The sequence below is a fragment of the Oncorhynchus mykiss genome, chromosome 25 (assembly GCF_057628025.1).
Source record: "Oncorhynchus mykiss isolate SJ-2025 chromosome 25, ASM5762802v1, whole genome shotgun sequence".
In the NCBI taxonomy this organism is placed as follows: Eukaryota; Metazoa; Chordata; class Actinopteri; order Salmoniformes; family Salmonidae; genus Oncorhynchus; species Oncorhynchus mykiss.
In genome coordinates, this window is record NC_143046.1 from 56,650,666 (window position 1) to 56,669,848 (window position 19,183).

Below are 19,183 nucleotides of genomic sequence, written 5' to 3' on the forward strand. Positions count from 1 at the left end.
AACAAACCATTTCTGTATGGATCTCGCTTTGTGCACAGGGGGCTTTGTCATGCTGAAACAGGAAAGGGCCTTCTCTAAACTGTTGCCACAAAGTTGGAAGCACAGAATTGTCAAGAATGTCATTGTATGCTGTAGCGTTAAAAGATTTCCCTTCACTGGAACTAAGAGGCCTAGCCAGAACCATGAAAAACAGCCCGAGACCATTATTCCTCCTCCACCAAACTTTACAGTTGACACTATGCAGCTCCCAGCCAACAGTTCTTGTGCTGACGTTGCTTCCAGAGGCAGTTTGGAACTCGTAGTGAGTGTTGCAACCGAGGACAGATGATTTTTACATGCTACGCGCTTCAACACTCGGCAGTCCTGTTCTGTTTCCACTTCACAATAACAGCACTTACAGTTGACCGGGGCAGCTCTAGCGAGCTCTTCAGTAAGGCCATTATACTGTCAATGTTTGTCTATGGAGATTGCATGGCTGTGTGCTCAATTTGATACACCTGTCAGCAAAGGGTGTGACTGAAATAGCCGAATTCACTCATTTGAAGGGGTGTCCACATACCTTTGTATATATAGTGTAGCTATGGTAGGCTAAGTGACAACATTGGCCTTAATTGGTTATTTTACAGTGATCAATTCCAGAGGGATTTTTTTCTCATTAAATTCACCTTGGTTATTCCTGACCTAAGTTATCACAGATATGGCCAGGCCTACTAACAGGTTTACACATAGCTGCGGGAATTAGGGGTGCTGAGGGTGCTGCAACACCCCCTGAAAAATTTAATAATTAAGAAATGCAAATATATAAATTATTCCTGAATTACCCGAGAAAAATGCTGCCTCTGTTCTTACACATAGCAAAACTGACCTTAGATCAGTTCACTCCAAATATAGACAGAGTATGTGTGTCCAGAAGGAGGTGGGATTCACTATAAAGATAAGAAACAAGGTTGTAGCTCGCTGATGAAACAGGCATAATCACTCCCACCTTTTACTACCCGGTCTTAGTATGGGATAACACTTCTGTTAACTGTCTGCCTGTCACTGGCGTGGCACTTTGTGACACCTTATACAAACATGATGTGATTGATATATTTCACTTACTTGCAGGGATGTTCTGTATGAGATTGTGTTAAAGGTGTGTGTATGCGTGTGTGGTCCAGACTGTTTCTATAAGCACCCGAGGAGTAACAGACTATCTGAGAGACACTCCAACAACACTTAACTACTTCCTGTGTCCACTGAGCCTCAGGCTGGAGAGAGAAGAAAAAGTACAGGGGGGATGACAAAACGGAGAGAGAAAGGGGGAGGAGAAACAGAGCAGGGCCAAAGTAAACAATAATGAAAAACAGATTGAGACACAGGACACAGAGGAGTCATTGAGATGGAAGGGAGATGCGGACAACAGATGGGTGGGGCTTGAGAGAAAAACAGAAAGGGGAGAGAGAGAGAGAGAGGGAGAGAGACAGAGAGAGGGGAGTTCATAATGGTTTGATCGTAAACATTGTGTTGTGTTGTGTTGTGCCATCTGTTGAGTTGTGTCATGTTTACAGGGTGTGTCCTTCTAACTAACTCAAGCCTAACACACCCTGCCCACTTATCACCACTCTGACAGTCAGCACCACCTAACAGGCTCTGGGAGCTAACACAAGTCTTCAGCTCTCAGACAGGCTTACCCATCACACTCTGTTTCATGTGCCCCATACATAGTCACCCAGATCTGGAGAATAAAACTGCATTGAAAAGGATGTCCATTGTGTTGTGACTGTGTGTTTGTGACATCCTGTGTACATCCTAACCACTGTCATGGAATGCAATACATCTGAGAGGTTCAAATAAAACCATATGACTGTAATAGTCCTCCTCAGCCTGTTTCCATATGCTGCTTCCTGAAAGAAGGTATTCATCCTACACGACACTACCAACCATGCTAGATGTATTCTACACTATAGGCTGCAGTTTGGAAAATAAACTCCAGCACACCGGTGTGTGTGTGTGTGTGTGTGTGTGTGTGTGTGTGTGTGTGTGTGTGTGTGTGTGTGTGTGTGTGTGTGTGTGTGTGTGTGTGTGTGTGTGTGTGTGTGTGTGTGTGCGTGCGTGTGTGTGTGCAGGTATGCAGGTTCTGGCCCATCCCTGAGGACCTGCTGCTCCAGGCCTTTGAGGATGTATATGTAGACTGTATTGGTTATCTTGGGTAAATTCCCTTTATTGCAGACTGTATAGGTTCTGAATGTAGACTGTATTGATTATATTGGGTTAATTCCCTCTATTGCAGACTGTATGGGTTCTGAATGTAGACTGTATTGGTTATCTTGGGTTAATTCCCTCTATTGCAGACTGTATAGGTTCTGAATGTAGATTGTATACATTCTTATCTTGTGGTTATATGTTGTCGACTGTCTAAGTTCTGTAAGTAGACTGTTTTGCTTCTGTATGTAGCCTGTTTTGTTTCTGTATGTAAACTGTAGGCTCTTATGTTAGATTCCTTCTTTTATAGACTGTTTAGGACCATACCTTGGGTTCATTTTGCATCAGATCAGTTGAACAAGGGACATTTGGAACCGGAGGAGATAACGAGTCACAAAGTACTTGACACAGGCAGGTAATGTGGAAGCAACATAGAAAACCACAGAATCATTGGCCCGAAATCACAAATCTGTTGCATCTTGTCACTTTGTATTAACATTAATGTGTTCTTTGATTACAGCAAGGTGATATTACAGTACTCATGCCCTCCAGTGGTCAAAGATTTTGACAGCTACTGACAGATAACAATCTACTGTACAAACATGATATGATGATATCTCCCAGATCAGCAATATAGTCTCTGGTTGACTACAGTATTAATTCTGAGCATATTTCAAGAAAAGATCACTTCCAGTTTACTGGTTCCCTTCGACCAAGCAGATGCACTTATTAGTATCTAACAGATGCTCAGCTGGAGTGACATTCAGCAAAGAGTGTGTCCCCAGAATCAACATTGAGAAACCCTGCTAAGGGGTGGCGGTAGCCTGAAAGTTATAAAGGCAACTGCCATCACTATCTCAGGAGCCACCTACTGCCGTTGTGACTTTGAGCAAGGCCCACTTTAAACTGCAGGGGCTGGCTGTTCTGTGGTGGACACCGTGCTGCTCCCAGCGTGTTGTGTGCGTGTATGGTGTGTTTGGTAATGTGTTAGCGAAAGTTGTGATTGTGTCTGTATAATGGATGAATAAAGATCTATTGTTCCAATGAGTTCCTCTGTGCAGGAGAGCTCTTCACCCAGCAGGAGATGGAGGAGATTATGTCAGCTGTTCTGGAACCTGCCAAGAACGCCATCGTCTACAAAGACTTTGTTAGCATGATGACCGTGGATGACCCCCCCCCCCCCCCCCCCCCCCCCCACACACACACACATACACACTCTTGCATGCACGCACACTCACACACTCACACCTTCTGAGAATAATGACAAATGTAACCATCATCTTGCCTAATTGTTGTATTGTTCTAGATTCAAAATCTGATACAGAATATATTGAGGTATTGTAAATATTTGCAGTGACATAAAACATTGTTTTATCTTCATCTGTTGTGCTAGGCCATGCAGTGACACCAGATGGCGCTGTGCATCCACAAACAACATCAAAACCCCACGCTGTGTCAATCCCATAAATCACAGCAGCAATATGCTTTCATTAACATGACACCACCAGCACCCCCTATGTGCATTATCCTCAGAATGCGAAACACAAATTAATTGAACGAGACTATGCATGAATAGGACAATAAACTCAAGCTTTTTGGGGGGGTTTGAGTTGAGTGATTGTGTTTTGTGTAAAACCTCTCCAGTGAATGATTTAATACTACCTTATTGCTTAGAAATATACCTCGTTTCTGTGGTAGTGGTGGTGAAGATGATGATAATTCTGAATTATATTCTTGATTAGGCCTAAACCTCTTTGATCCAACTATACATAGCACACCCCTGATCCAGGTACCTTTTTAATGCACACCACTCTCTTGCAACCATAGTCTATCATAGGCTACGCATCTGTTACTACCTTACTCCCTAGTCAGAATTTACCCCCTCCAAAAGTTGACATAGGAAATTAGCTGCCACCTGTCAGTCAACCAAGCATTGATACGGTATTGGTCGGCCAGTGAGGAGGGGGCAGAGAGGACCCTCCCCCAGCCAGATGTGAGCGCCACTCTCTCCAGTCTGCACCTCTGCCTTCAGATGAGCACGGAGCCTCCTGCAGTTTGCAGGCGTACAGACAGCCAGAGGAATACCACGGCTGTGCCTCTGCTCTGCCTTGGACTGTGGTGTGGGCTATAGCGCTGCAGACGCGGCGTCCCCACTGTCTCAACGTTGAGCCTGTGCGGCAGCGGCAGAATTCACTCTGCCACCGCCTTGCCTGCTGCACTTCGCCGCTCCCAGAGAGAGAAACCCGTCTGTCCCCCACTTTCAAGTCGCTAAAGGAGACCGTGGATTGGAACTAATTATTGCGCCTATTGGATCAATTTGAGTGGACTTACTGTTAGGTCGTTGTTTTTCATGGTTGAATACAGTAGGCTATATGGATACCCAATCTGCGTGATATTGGTTCATGATTGAGAAGCGCGGAGGGGCGTGGAATTAATTTAAATCTATTTGGTCTTCTTGGATGTAAAACAACCGAGATTTATTTCTCCCCAATCCTCCCTTCCCATCTCCTCACCTTCAACATGACTTCTCTGTCTGGGACCAAAGAGAGGTCTGTGACAAGCAGGAGCAGAAAATACGGGGTAAGTATTTCTAATGAATAGTAGTATAAATGGATTGGATGATTATATCAGTGATAATTGTGGCAACAACAACAGTGAGTCGTGCACTACTGATGAGCGCTCATGCATTCCAACAGAGCAGTAACTGTATGCTTGCTACAGGTTTGAGTGTAGGCACTTAATTACTGCGGCGAAGAGAGTAGGCTATAGTTAGGGAACGCAAATATCATACTCACCTTTAGTTTTTTAAATGCTTTTTTGCAATTTGTGTTCAAACTTTAGACTTACGTGGATTTTTTCGGCTGTGGTGCAGTTTATTAACATTGCAAAGACCACGTATAGTGACTAGTGCGTTATTGTGCGTCTCCCCAATTTAAATGGTAGGCTTGCCTTTATGTTGCTCCCAACAGATTACCGACACCTCCCCGACAAAATCAACCTCCTTCTCCCCGGAGACATGGTACAGAAAGGCCTATGAGGAGTCCCGGACCGGCAGCCGACCAGCTCCAGAGGGAGCCGGATCTATGCCCAGCTCCACAGGCACCCCCTCCCCAGGATCTGGCACCTCGTCCCCGGGATCCTTCTCCGGTTCCCCCGGGACCATATCTCCAGGGATCGGGACCGGTTCCCCTGGGTCTCTAGGTGGCTCGCCAGGTTTCGGTACAGGTTCGCCTGGCTCTGGCAGCGGGAGCTCCCCTGGTTCTGAGAGGGAGAGGGGGATATGGTGTGAGCACTGCAATGCCCGGCTGGCGGAGCTGAAGAGACAGGCGCTGAAGCTACTGATTCCCGGCCCCTACTCCAGCAAGGTAAGCCCGGCTATATGCAATGCTGCTCGGCTATAGCATCCTCTGAATCTGGCGAACTCTACAAAGACCATCAGACGTACCATATTGGGAATATTGACATCTCCATACATGGAATGACTGTTTTCTGTTTCCATGTAAAAAGACGCATGATATGAGTAGTGAGTTGGAGTTGGATAGTGAGTTGGATAATGGTAAATCTGACTACTACCCTGTTTGTGTTGTGTTGTGCTTGGGCTGTAGAGCCAGAGAGCCTATTGGAAAAGCTCCGTTCAAAGGCTTTGTGCGGGGTGCTCGTTCTATAACTGGTATTATGCCAAAACAAATATGATAATACAATTTGATTTCTTGTCCATCAGCTTTATCCAAAATGTAAATAAATGAGTTCAATTTGCTTCATTACGCATTTTTTTGGCGATTAATATAATGGATGCTTTCCATTAGGCCGATAGTTTTTTTCGTGTCCATAGTTGGGTTATTTACTGTGGTATTTGGCTACCTATGTATTTGTATTTCCCACTGTCATAAATGAATGCTACAAATGAATTTTGTCAGAGGCACAGACTCGTTTCACTGTGCAGGTGTGTGTGTATGTATGTATATTTGTGTGTGTGTGTGTGTGTGTGTGTGTGTGCACGCGTGCCTGTGCTCGCGTGTGATTGTTTGCGCGCCCGCGTGTGTGTGCGTAAAGAGGGTTCTCTCGCTATAGAGCACAATAGGCCTATATGCCCGATTGAGTTTTTTTTTTTCAACATGTTGCGGATTTTAGGCGGCCTTGCCAAGTTATCTGCATTGCCAAGAGTCTAGGTCCTACAGAGTGACGAATGCAGCCCGCGGGGACGGTGTTAATTGGTTACAAATAGCAGCGTTCTGCGTGGCACAGCGCGCGTACAGTCAACCCAGAGCGAACAGAGGAACCGCGTCATGATCCTGGCTGCTGTAAAAAGACCACGGGTCGTTAAGACCGCAGGGGGAGGGGTGGTACTGGTGGGATCCCAATTAAAACCGATTAAAATGAGTTCGGTTTGGACTCCCAATGTGCGTAATTGGCCCATTCATCCACGGGTCTATTCTGAGGGGATGTAGAGTGCTTATGAACTTCTAACCTTATGCTTAAACTCAATCTTTCTCTGAACCATCTCCCCATTCTAGCCCAGCCTAACCATGGTGCATAAAAGTTGGATTTTCTTTCAGCCTGGTACTGTATTTGAGAACAAGTGTGTTTGAAGGTCTAGGGTTCTCTCCATAGTCTGCCATTCCGGTGTGGTTGTATCTACAGCACACCCTACTGTTTGTTGGCAATAGAGAAGGTTGCTCTGAGACATGGTTGCTGACCGTGGTCACTGCTGACAGTGCACAGGTGATGAGTGAGTGGTAGGCCTATAAGTGAGGGACCAGAGCAGTCCTCAGTAGGGACACGGGGTGCTGTATAGCAACAGACAGCTGGGCCGCGTTCAGTAGGCAAAAGTTGTGGAACTTTGCCGATAGAAATGCCATCAATAGAGCTGACACGATCCCTTATTCCAGGGCTGCCCAACCCTCTTCCTGGAGATCTACTGTCCTATAGGTTTTCAGTCCAACCCTCTTCCTGGAGATCTACTGTCCTGTAGGTTTTCAGCCCAACCCTCTTCCTGGAGATCTACTGTCCTGTAGGTTTTCAGCCCAACCCTCTTCCTGGAGATCTACTGTCCTGTAGGTTTTCAGTCCAACCCTCTTCCTGGAGATCTACTGTCCTGTAGGTTTTCAGTCCAACCCTCTTCCTGGAGATCTACTGTCCTGTAGGTTTTCAGTCCAACCCTCTTCATGGCGATCTACTGTCCTGTAGGTTTTCAGCCCAACCCTCTTCCTGGAGATCTACTGTCCTGTAGGTTTTCAGCCCAATCCTAATTTAGCAGTTCTCCAGGAAGAGGGTTGGGCAGCCCTGCCTTTTTCTAAATGTCAGAGAGGGGTGTTTGTTCTACATGGTGTATTTCTATCTGAAATCAATGTTGCACAACGTTGAGGAGCTCACCTATCAGACCGAACAACCAGGGGTGAAGTTTCAGACACAGGGTCAACTTGCAGTGGAAACTGAACAGATTTCTATTGAAATCATAGTGGGAACTGGGAGAAACAAAAAAAATTTGGGGACCACCTCGTGACCTTGGGACTATAAGGATCTATCTGCACAAGGCATAGTTCTGAGATATTGAGCATGAACGTTTTCACATCTCTGATCTCAGAACTGTTTTGTAGTAAATTCTTCTTTCTTTATGACAACTGTAGCTATTTGAATACATAAATTATAGAATGACACTATTTTACCAAGATAGTCAGAGCACATCCTCAAATACATGAAGAAATGTATTATGCTCACCAGACTAATTATTAACTGCCATCACTGAACAACGATGTGACAACATTTAAGGTTTCTGACAGTGTTGTTTAGTTTTGCTTGCGTGCCAGTATTGCTGTCCAGACTAGCCTAGACCATACTTTAAGGGAGATTGCAAAGATGTGTTCTGATTGGTCCCTCTGTATTTGTTCAGGCTTGTGATTGGACCTTAGATAAGGGTTTATGAAGGGTTTATGCAAGAATTTCACTTCACCTGCATTAACATCTGCAAATCTGTGTACGCGACCAATGAACTTAGACTTGGTTTGATTTAGTAAAAAAAAAAAAACATTTTTTTTTTAACATCACAAACATATGAAGAACCATCTAAAGATTAATTATATGCGGTTAACTCGTTTTTGACAAAAATGGCAGATAGTCCCAAGGTCTCTACCTGCAAAATCCCTATCTAACATCAGGATCTTGACTTGAACAATGAACTGTCTTGTCGATTAAGTCAATATAAATGATACACGATGTTCGTATGGACACCTTCTGGAAGCTGCAGGTTTAGTGAAGGGGTCATATGGAGCGCGGTATTGTTAAGGGTGGGAGAATCTCACTGTTTAGTCGTGTGTGTGTGCGTGTGCGTGTGTGTGAGAGAGAGAGAGGGTTCAGATAAAGTTAACCTTTTTCCCAGCCTCCATTACATAGTGGTAATTGACTGGAGAGTGTGGGTATGTTAGTATTATAGTGGATTACAGGTTGAACGTTTGACACTCTCCTAGTGAATTGCACTCAGCAGGTAAATGCACAGGCTTCCACATAGAATTGTAATTCAAAGAACGGACATAACAGACTTTTCCATTCAGAGCCATGTTGGAGGGCAGCCATATGTGGCGGGCCATTTGGAACGGCCGACACTTATCGTCATCATCATCATCATCGGAGTCATCATCCTCATCATCGGAGTCATCATCATCATCATCAGCGTCATCAGCATCAGTATCATTATTATTGGAGTGCAGTCATATTGATGATTGGTGTAAAGGGACGTTGACTGACTTTAGTTGCTGTTTGAGCTCTCTGGCTGGGCAACTTTCTTATCAGGAGAGAGACACAAATGGAATGGTTTGATATGATGAGTTTGTATTCTCATCGTTGGGAAAGAAAAAAAAGAGTACTGTTATTATGGAAGGGGCCCTGCAATAGACTCGGGTCCTCATGTCCAGAGCTGTTCTGGCTCGTACAAAGCTATTAGTGATGGGACGAGAGAGAGTTTGAGGGGTTGTTGTTTGGGCAAATCTCTGTTGTTCTGACAGGAACATGGCTGGTAGCTAGTAGGTCTCTCAGAGGAGACAAGGGACACAGGTTCTGTCCCAAATACCACCCGATTCCCTACATAGTGCACTACTTCTGACCCGAGCCAATTGGAACCTGGTCAGAAGCAGTGCACTATGTAGGGAATAGGGTGGAATTTGGGACGCGGCCACGGTGCATCCATCACCTCTCCTGCCTCCTCCCCCCCCCCCCTCCCCCCCCCCCTGACAGAACCAACAGACATGAGTATTGCTATGCTAATCATGACCTTCACAGAGCCACTGTAGAGAGACCTGGTTCTCAGTCTCTGCTGAGCGTCCGCACACAACACACGGGGAACAGAAACACACACAACACCACACAGTTGAAGAGTGCAGCAACGGAGTCCATGTTCGGAAAATGTCACTCGCTGCAACCTGCCACTGCCATGTGTGTCTGCAAGGCTCAGGGTTGGAGGGCAATGGAGAGAAGGAACAAAGGAGAAAAAAGTGAAAGAGAGGGAATAAGTGTAGCCTAATTTACCTAATTTGCATGACTAGGTACAGCAGAGCAGGAGGGGGCTTTTGCCTCCCCCATTCTCCCTTCCCATTCCTCCTTTCCTCCCCCTCATCTGTCTATTTCTAATGAAGAGATCTGAAATCACACAGTGTGTGTGTTTGCGTGTCTTTTCCTTTCTCTTTGAAGTGGATGTGTTTGTTAGCTGTGCTGTGGTTAAGGTATATGACTGACCAACCAACTACAGGAGGAAAGAGGAGGAGGGCTCTCAAAGAAGAACAGGGATAGACAATGTATGGGAGGAAGGAGAGAAATGTACGAATAGAGGGAGTGAAGAGAGCAAGATATGGCCTCTAGAGGGGTTGTGTTAGTAATAATGGCAGAGGAGAGGGAGGAGGAGAGGGAGTGAGGGAGAGATGGAGGGAGGAGACGGGTCAGGGAAAAAGAGGTAGATGTCAGTGACACCGCATGGGAGGATTTTTATAGACATATTTGTAGCTGGAGGCTCAGAGGCACATCTGGTACCAAAGCTGAAGTCATTCAAGTCCTGGTTCCTGTGTGTGTGTGTGTGTGTGTGTGTCCCAAACCCAAATCGTAGCTGGTGAGCGGTCTGTTCTTGGTTAGTCAGGTTCAGCTCAGTAAAGTGGATCAGAGTGTGTGACGTGCGTGTGTGATGTGTGTGTGTTTGTGTGAGCCATGAGGAATATGTGCTAGAATGTACAAGTAGGAGTGTCGCTGGCTCAGATCTCAGTTTGGAGAGGTTTAATTTCTCTTACGGACTCCCCTGTAACATACAGTACCACTACATTAGAGCAGTGTTGGTAAATTACCACCTAGCCTTGTACACACACACACACGCACACACGCATGCACGAACGTACACACACACACACATCATCGCTCTCGTAACCGTGGCACCCTCCGTTGCTACGGCAGCGACATATGACAGATGTGAGCTGCATACATATCTCAGTCAACGCTAATGTGCTCTTCACGCCTGTGTGTGTGTGTGCGCGTGCGTGCGTGTGTGTGTGTGTGAGCGTGAGCGTTAATGTCCTCTTCATGCCTCTCAGGTGGGAAAGGCATTACCATATAAAGAGGTCCCTTCGTCAATACAGCGAGAAGGGATGGATGGATGAGAAAGGAAGAGGGAGGGAGGGATGCTGATGGCGGCTGAATGGAAGAGCTTCTCATACAGACTTCTTAGTGGCTCCTTCTGTATCCGTCTCTTTCCCTTTACTCTCTTTTCCACTATCACTTGCTCCCTCTCTCTTTGAAGTGTCACCCTCCACACTTCTCAACTTCTCTTTCATTTCGTCTCTCTCTCACTTCTCCCCCTCTCCCCTCTTTTCATTTTCTCTACTTTTCTCTCTCCTTTTTCTTTCTCTGTCTCTCTCAAATCAATTTCAAGTCAATTCAATTTCAAGTCAATTCAATTTCAAGTCAATTCAATTTCAAGTCAATTCAATTTCAAGTCAATTCAATTTCAAGTCAATTCAATTTCAAGTCAATTCAATTTCAAGTCAATTCAATTTCAAATCAAAGGGCTTTATTGGCATGGGAAACATATGTTTACATTGCCAAAGCCAGTGAAATAGATAAACAAAAGTGAAATAAACAATCAAACACGAACAGTAAACATTACAATCAAAATAACATTTTAAATGTTATATTATGGCAATGTACAGTGTTGTAACAATGTGCAACCGGTTCAAATACAAAACAGAAAATAAATAAATATGGGTTGTATTTACAATGGTGTGTGTTCTTCACTGGTTGTCCTTTTCTTGTGGCAACAGGTCACACATCTTGCTGCTGTGATGGCACACTGTGGTATTTCGCTAATATATATATATATATATATATATATATATATATATATATATGGGAGTTTGTTAAAATTGGATTTGTTTTCAAATTCTTTGTGGGTCTGTGTAATCCGAGGGAAATATGTGTCTCTAACATTGTAACGTGTACGTTGAGAGTCGGGAAGCAAGTACAAGGAGTGAATCATTTAATAAATAAACAAACATAGACGAACCACGAGCAGCGTACAGACTTGAAACAACGGAACAGAAACAATAACGCCTGGGGAAGGAACCAAAGGGAGTGATATAGGGAAGGTAATCAGGAAGGTGATGAAGTCCAGGTGAGTCTGATGAGGCGCTGGTGACAGGTGTGTGTAATAATGAGCAACCTGGTGACCTAGAGCCCCAGAGAGGGAGTATACTTGACAAATATGGTCATACATTTGGCAGAAGGATAGGAAGTGCAGCTCAGTTTCCACCTCATTTTGTGGGCGGTGTGCCAGGTCTGTCTATGGTAGCCTCGAACAATAGCAAGGCTATGCTCACGAAGTCTGTACATAGTCAAAGCTTTCCTTAATTTTGGGTCAGTCACAATGGTCAGGTATTCTGTGTACTCTCTGTTTTGGTCCAAATAGCATTCAAGTTTGCTCAGTTTTTTGGTGAATTCTTTCCAATGTTTCAAGTAATTATGTTTTAGTTTTCCCATGATTTGCTTGGGTCTAATTGTGTTGCCGTCCTGGGGCTCTGTGGGGTCTGTTTGTGAACAGAGCCCCAGGACCAGCTTTCTTAGGGAACACTTCTAGTTATGGAATGTTTATTATGGAAGGTTTGGTTGTAGAACTGAACATCTCTTTTCTGGATTTTGATAATTAGATGGGAATCGTCCAAATTCTGCTCTGCAAGCAGTATCTGGTGTTTTAGGTTGTACACGGATGTTTTTGCAGAATTCTGCATGCAGAGTCTCAATTTGGTGTTTGTCCCATTTTGTGAATTCTTGGTTGGTGAGCGGACCCCAGACCGCACAACCATAAAGGGCAATGGATTCTATAACTGATTCAAATATTTTTAGCCAGATCCTAGTTGGGATGTCAAATATGATGTTCCTTTTGATGGCGTAGAAGGTCCATTCTTGCCTTGTCTCTCAGATCGTTCACAGCTTTGTGGAAGTTACCTGTGTTTAGGCTGAGGAAGGTATAGTTTTTTGTGTGCTCTTGGGCAACTGTGTCTAGATGGAGTTTGTATTTGTGGTCCTGGCAGCTGGGCCTTTTTTGGAACACCATTATTTCTGTCTTACTGTGCAGAAGATTGCATCAAGTACTCTGTGTTGACTTTTGCGGTTATGCAAATGCATAAAGAATTAATTAACTCCAATACTCTGTAAGTAAGACAAGTTAGCTTATGAGGCTGTGGAACAGCCGAGGACAGGGCAGGGATGGAAAATAGCCTGATATTGAATACACACACACACACACACACACACACACACACACACACACACACACACACACACACACACACACACACACACACACACACACTGTGCCGGGAAGTGTCTCTTTCCTCCCTAATTGTGTTATTACAGTATGAAGAGAAAACCCACACATATAATCACACTTATAATCACCCAGCAAACATGACTAATTACACACACCATGCCTCTGTCATCAGGGGCTTTAAATGAACTGGAAACTGTGTGTGTGTGTGTGTGTGTGTTCGTGCATATGTGCGTGTCAATGTGTCATTCTCCTGGCCTTTCATGATAATGATGCTGCTTTGTACTTAGGTCCTTGCCCCTTTTCCTCCTTTCCCGACTATCCTTCCTTTCTCTCCTCCTTCCTCCTTCTTCCTTCCCTCCATCTAAGTGTTATTGAACGTGTGTAATCCTGGTTTGGTTCACAAACTTTCTGACCTACTTTTAAGGCCAATTCAAACTCCTCTCTGTTAATGTTTCATGACATGAATTAAGGGGCGACGAGAGGGTGTATTGGGGATGATTTAATGAGAGAGAGAGAGAGAGAGAGAGAGAGAGAGAGAGAGAGAGAGAGAGAGAGAGAGAGAGAGAGAGAGAGAGAGAGAGAGAGAGAGAGAGAGAGAGAGAGAGAGAGAGAGAGAGAGAGAGAGAGAGAGAGAGAGAGAGAGAGAGAGAGAGAGAGAGAGAGAGAGAGAGAGAGAGAGAGAGAGAGAGAGAGAGAGAGAGAGAGAGGTTCGTCCGGCACCATAAAGGGTCAGCTTGTCTACCTTATTGGTTGTGTGTTTGGAAGCATGTATCCTGCCGTGTCATTTGGAACATTGGGCCATTGCTACCATGGCAACACCGAGTGCCAGCTCCATTTCCCTCCTCAAACAAAATGACAAATATATTAATGTATTCGGAAATAAATAAAAACAAGTGGAGAAAATGCATTTTCTTCCTCTGTCCCAGCTACTGGGTTTTGCTGAAGAAACACACACACACACACACACACACCCCAAACACTGCAGAAATGCAGACTTATTTCAAGACAGTGCATGTCTGAATAATCAATTACAGCAGCTGATGAGCCGTGTACGCGTGTGGTTGTGGGTGTGTGTGGGTGTGTGTCTGTGTGTATGATTGTGGTAGTGAGTATGTGTCTGTGTGTGTCTGTGTGTGAGGTTGTGGGTGTGTGTCTGTGTGTGTGCCTCTCTCCATTGATTTGGGTCTGTGAGTGTACTCGTGTGTAAAGGAGAATGTGTGTGTTTCTGTAAAGCAAGTGTTTTTTCTATTTCTTTTCTTGAGGCCAAATACAGTCTGCTTCGATCAGTTTATACACACACACACACACACACACACACACACACACACACACACACACACACACACACACAAGCGTGCACACTGGGCAGTGTGATTGTGTCCCAGCAGGTGAGTGTAAGCTGCTCCTACTTTGTTGGTTTAAACCAGCATGGTTGCACAGGGCTGGATGCAAGATCCCTACAAGCTTTTACCCCTCCCTCCCTCCCTCTGCCCTTACTTCCCTGCCCCACTCTAGAGGGTCTGTATATATATGTGTGTGTGTGTGTGTGGTTGGTATGACATTATCTTAGATTATCATGCTGCTGTTGGGCTGTCACCCTTATTTCTGCACAGAGTGTGTGTGTGTGCGTGCAAAAGTATGTTGACACCCCTTCAAATTAGTGGATGTGGCTATTTCAGCCACACCCGTTGCTGGCAGGTGTATACAATTGAGCACACCGCCATGCAATCTCCATAGACAAACATTGGCAGTAGAATGGCCTTACTGAAGAGCTCAGTGACTTTCAATGTGGCACCATCATAGGATGCCACCTTTCCAAGAAGTCAGTTTGTAAAATGTCTGCCCTGCTAGAGCTGCCCCGGACAACTGTAAGGGCTGTTATTGTGAAGTGAAAACGTCTAGGAGCAACAATGGCTCAGCCACGAAGTGGTAGGCCACACAATCTCACAGAACACATCTGCCGAGTGCTGAAGTGCGTAGCACGTAAAAATTGTTTGTCCTCGGTTGCAACACTCACTACCGAGTTCCAAACTGCCTCTGGAAGCAACGTCAGCACAATAACTGTTTGTCGGGAGCTTCATGAAATGGGTTTCCATGGCCGAGCAGCCGCACACAAGCCTAAGATCACCATGCACAATGCTAAGCGTCTGCTGGAGTAGTGTAAAGCTCTCGCCATTGGACTCGAGAGCACTGGAAATGCGTTCTCTAGAGTGATGAATCAAGCGTCACCATCTGGGAGTCCGACGGACGAATCTGGGTTTGGCGAATGTCAGGAGAACGCTACCTGCTTGAATGCATAGTGCCAACTGTAAAGTTTGGTGGAGGATAAATAATGGTCTGGGGCGGTTTTTAATGGTTCTGGCTAGGCCTCTTAGTTCCAGTGAAGGGAAATCTAAACTCTACAGCATACAATGACATTACGATTCTGTGCTTCCAACTTTGTCAACAGTTTGGGGAAATCTCTTTCCTGTTTCAGCATGACAATGCCCCTATGCACAAAGCGAGGTCTACACAGAAATGGTTTGTTGAGATCGGTGTGAAAGAACTTGACTGGCCTGCGCAGAGCCCTGACCTCAACCCCATCGAACACCTTTGGGATGAATTGGAACACTGACTGTGTGCCAGGCCTAATCGCCCAACATCAGTGCCTGACCTCACTAATGCTCTTGTGGCTGAATGGAAGCAAGCCCCCGTAGCAATGTTCCAACATCTAGTGGAAAGCCTTCCCAGAAGAGTGCAGGCTGTTAGAACAGAAAAAGGGGACCATTTCCATATTAATGCCCATGATTTTGGAATGAGATATTCGACGAGCGAGTGTCCACATACTTTTGATCATGTAGTGTATGTGGTGTGATTGACGGGTCTCTGTGGAGGTGTAACAGCCGGACCAGTCAGAGATGGTCTGGTTTTAGCTTGGTTGTTACGAGCCTTATTGGCTCACTCTACTCAATATATATATATATACATGTTACAGCTTCTCTCTCCAAATAGCATATGACGTTACGCGTGCATTTACACACACACACACACACACACACACACACACACACACACACACACACACACACACACACACACACACACACACTCTCTTTTCATAGGGTGCTAGACGGACCCATGAAAACAGCACTAGTGTTGTTGTTCCCAGGCAGACGACAGAAGATGTGTGGATGACTAAGCTGTTATTTCCAGTAGTGCTAAATGCTCCTCCTCTCATCTCCCCCAGCTCTCACTGACGCTGGCTGACGGTTATTTCTGAGTCGGAGGTGTTGAACGTGTCGGAGACTGGAGGAGTGTTTGTGTATGTGTGACAGAGATATATAAAGGGAGGGAGAAAGGGGAGGAGGCGAGCGAGAGAGACAGAGAGAGAGACAGAGAGAGAGAAAGACAGAGACAGGGACAGACAGAGAGAGAGAGAACTTAAACAGTTATCGCTGTTCAGTTATGAAGGTTTGACTTGAGAGGCGAAGCTGGATCTATAGGGAACCTGATTAACTATGTTCCCCTGTGTCCAGCTCAGTATTATAGCTCAAGGATGGTTGATGTCAGTACAGGGAACACACACACACCCATGTTATTACAGAAGTAATTACGGATTGTGGGATCTCACCTTACTGCTGTTTATACCGTATAGAACTACAATAGGCTACACCAATATACCTGTAAGTCAGGTAGGAGCCAGCTGAAAGTTTAAATTATGTGTCAGTATAGATGTGCCTCTTTGTGGGCTCGAAAGGGGTTGAGATAATGACAAATCATAAAAACATTGAAATGCAGTGTATGTGTTCAGTTCTAAGGAAAGTATCAGTAGCTTTTCTCTCTCTCTCTCTCTCTCTCTCTCTCTCTCTCTCTCTCTCTCTCTCTCTCTCTCTGGTGAGTTAGTGCAGGAGGCTGCTCAGCTTAAGGGGGAGGAAGGAAGAAGAGAGAACGGCTACAGCTATAGGGGCTGAAGAAGAGAAGGATAGATACAGCAGCCAGCTAAGTTCACATCAGGCTGCATGATGTGCTGTAGAAGCAGCTGCCCACTGGGCAAAAACTGGGTGAATCAACGTTGTTTCCACCTCATTTCAACCCCCCCAAAAATCTATGTGATGACTTTGAATCAATGTTGAAATGTTTTCAAGAAGTTGTCAGCGTAAGGGAATTTTGTATAATTTTTTAAAACCTAAATCCAATGACATGGCGATTTGTTTTGTTGATTTCACGTTGAATGCACGTTCGTTGACAACTCAACCAAATGCAAATCAAAACTAGTCTGTGCCCACAGTGGGTAGTTTCAAACTGGGGTATAATCTGAAAATGCTACTCCCATGAAGTGCTTTATTGCTGCACCAGAATAAAAAATGTTTTGTATACAGTATCTTTCGCCGGGTCGTCATTTTGGGCCCTAAGCAGGTGAACAGACTTGAGCTGTGAATAGGGTTGCAGATAAAAATACAAATAAATCCCAGTTTTTCCACAAATCCAGTTTGGAGGATTCCGGATTTCCTACTGATTTCCTCATCATTCCGGGAATCTTCCGACCAGGTTTTTACTTAGAATGCTTGCTACAATAGCTAGGTTCAGATAGGGACACACGTCTATGTTCTGTTCCACTGATGATGATGATGCTTAGGGTGATCAGCCTCAATTGGTTTTGGGATAGTCCTGGGAGAGGTTAATAAGAAACTACTTGCACCTGGTTATAAGAGGGCTGGACAGCTATGAACTATCCCAGAGTTTCACTTCAAGTTTCAGTCATTTTGTGGAATACCTTTAAGTATGCATCACGGTGTATGTGTGTGTGTGTTTGTCCTGTTATTGACCAGCAGTACGGGGGGAGGGGGGGGGGGGGGGTAATAGAGGATACAGCTTTAAAGGTTAGACCCAGAGGCCCTTACTTACACACACTCTAGCTCTCAGAGAGCATGTTTTATGAGCTCTGTAAGTGCATTCCTGAGTTAAATGCGCAGGGGTTAAGTGTGTGTGTGTGTGTGTGTTGGAGGTGGGGGATAACCACATGAGTGGGGGGGGGGCAACCACAAAAAAGTAAGAATGGATATGAGAATTGGGGGTGGGGGGAAATAGGTAGATATTACATTTAGTTGACATTAGCACTGTGATGATAGCTCGTCTTTTACACAGAAAAAAGAGAGGCAGAGAGAGAGAGAAACAGAGACTGCTTCAGCAACTGGGACAGACTTAGAGACAGATCAGGAAGAGCTTTTGAATTACTTTTAGAGAATATATCTTTATAGATAATCATCAGCATGGCTGCTTTGTGTCTGCTCTCTATCTAATGTAATGCTAATTTCTGCTTCCTTTACCCGCTGGACTGATAAGATGCTGCATATTACGGCTAATGGATTGGAGGTAGAAACACACAAACACACAGTGACTGACTGACTGACTGACTGACTGACTGACTGACTGACTGACTTGCTGGCTGGCTGACTGACTGGCTGGCTGACTGGCTGGCTTACCGGAAGACTGGAAGACTTGACGGGTTCACTTCTCTGTACCCTTCAACCTCCCCTCTGTTTCTGCAGATATGGTCAGTTTTCTATAGGGAAAGATGCGTGTGTGTGTGTGTGTGTGTGTTCATGAAGACAGCTACAAGCACCCACCCAGTTTGAAATCCGACAGTTATATAACTGACCATTACAGTTGCTGTGCTATTCCTAACTCTCCTCTCCTCCCTCTCTCCTCTTCCTACCTTCATCCTCCTCCCTCTGTAAGACAAATATAATTTGCTGTCCATTCGCTCTCCTCCTCAACAAACAACATCCCTCTCTAGCTCTGCTTTGATGTTCTGTTCCCTCTGTTTCCAATCTCTCTGTGAGCTAGGGTGGTAGAGGGATGAGGGGTGGAGGGGGGAGGAGAGGAGAGAGGAGAGATTGCCTGTCTGTTCTGACCCACAACCTTTCTCTAATGGGAAACTGGCCCTTGTTAAACTTTTCCAATTACTGAGAGATGCCGAGAGCGGGGCTGTTGTTTACTACGCTCTGGACAGAGACAGGTGATAGAGGGAATAATTGGGAGATAAGTAGGGTTCTCTCTGTCAATCCCTTTTCACTTGGCTCCCTCTCTCTCGCTGACCCTGTTTACGTTTGGATTGGCTCTAATTGGATTGTTTGTGTGTGTGTGAGTGAGTGAGTGAGTGAGTCTCTGTGTGTGTGTGTGTGTGTGTGTGTGTGTGTGTGTGTGTGTGTGTGTGTGTGTGTG

General features: G+C 45.1%; 1 protein-coding gene across 2 annotated transcripts in view; it reads left to right on the forward strand.

The window, feature by feature from the left end:
- Positions 1-4,173: 4,173 nt before the first annotated feature.
- LOC110505332 (kinesin-like protein KIF26B) overlaps positions 4,174-19,183 on the forward strand; it is a 168,834-nt gene continuing 153,824 nt past the window's right edge. For both annotated transcript variants that reach the window (XM_021584512.3, XM_036962480.2), the window contains exons 1-2: positions 4,174-4,764; positions 5,154-5,549. In XM_021584512.3, coding sequence (XP_021440187.3) covers positions 4,705-4,764; positions 5,154-5,549 — 456 coding nt within the window. In that variant the 5' untranslated portion in view covers positions 4,174-4,704. The remainder of the gene's footprint in view (positions 4,765-5,153; positions 5,550-19,183) is intronic.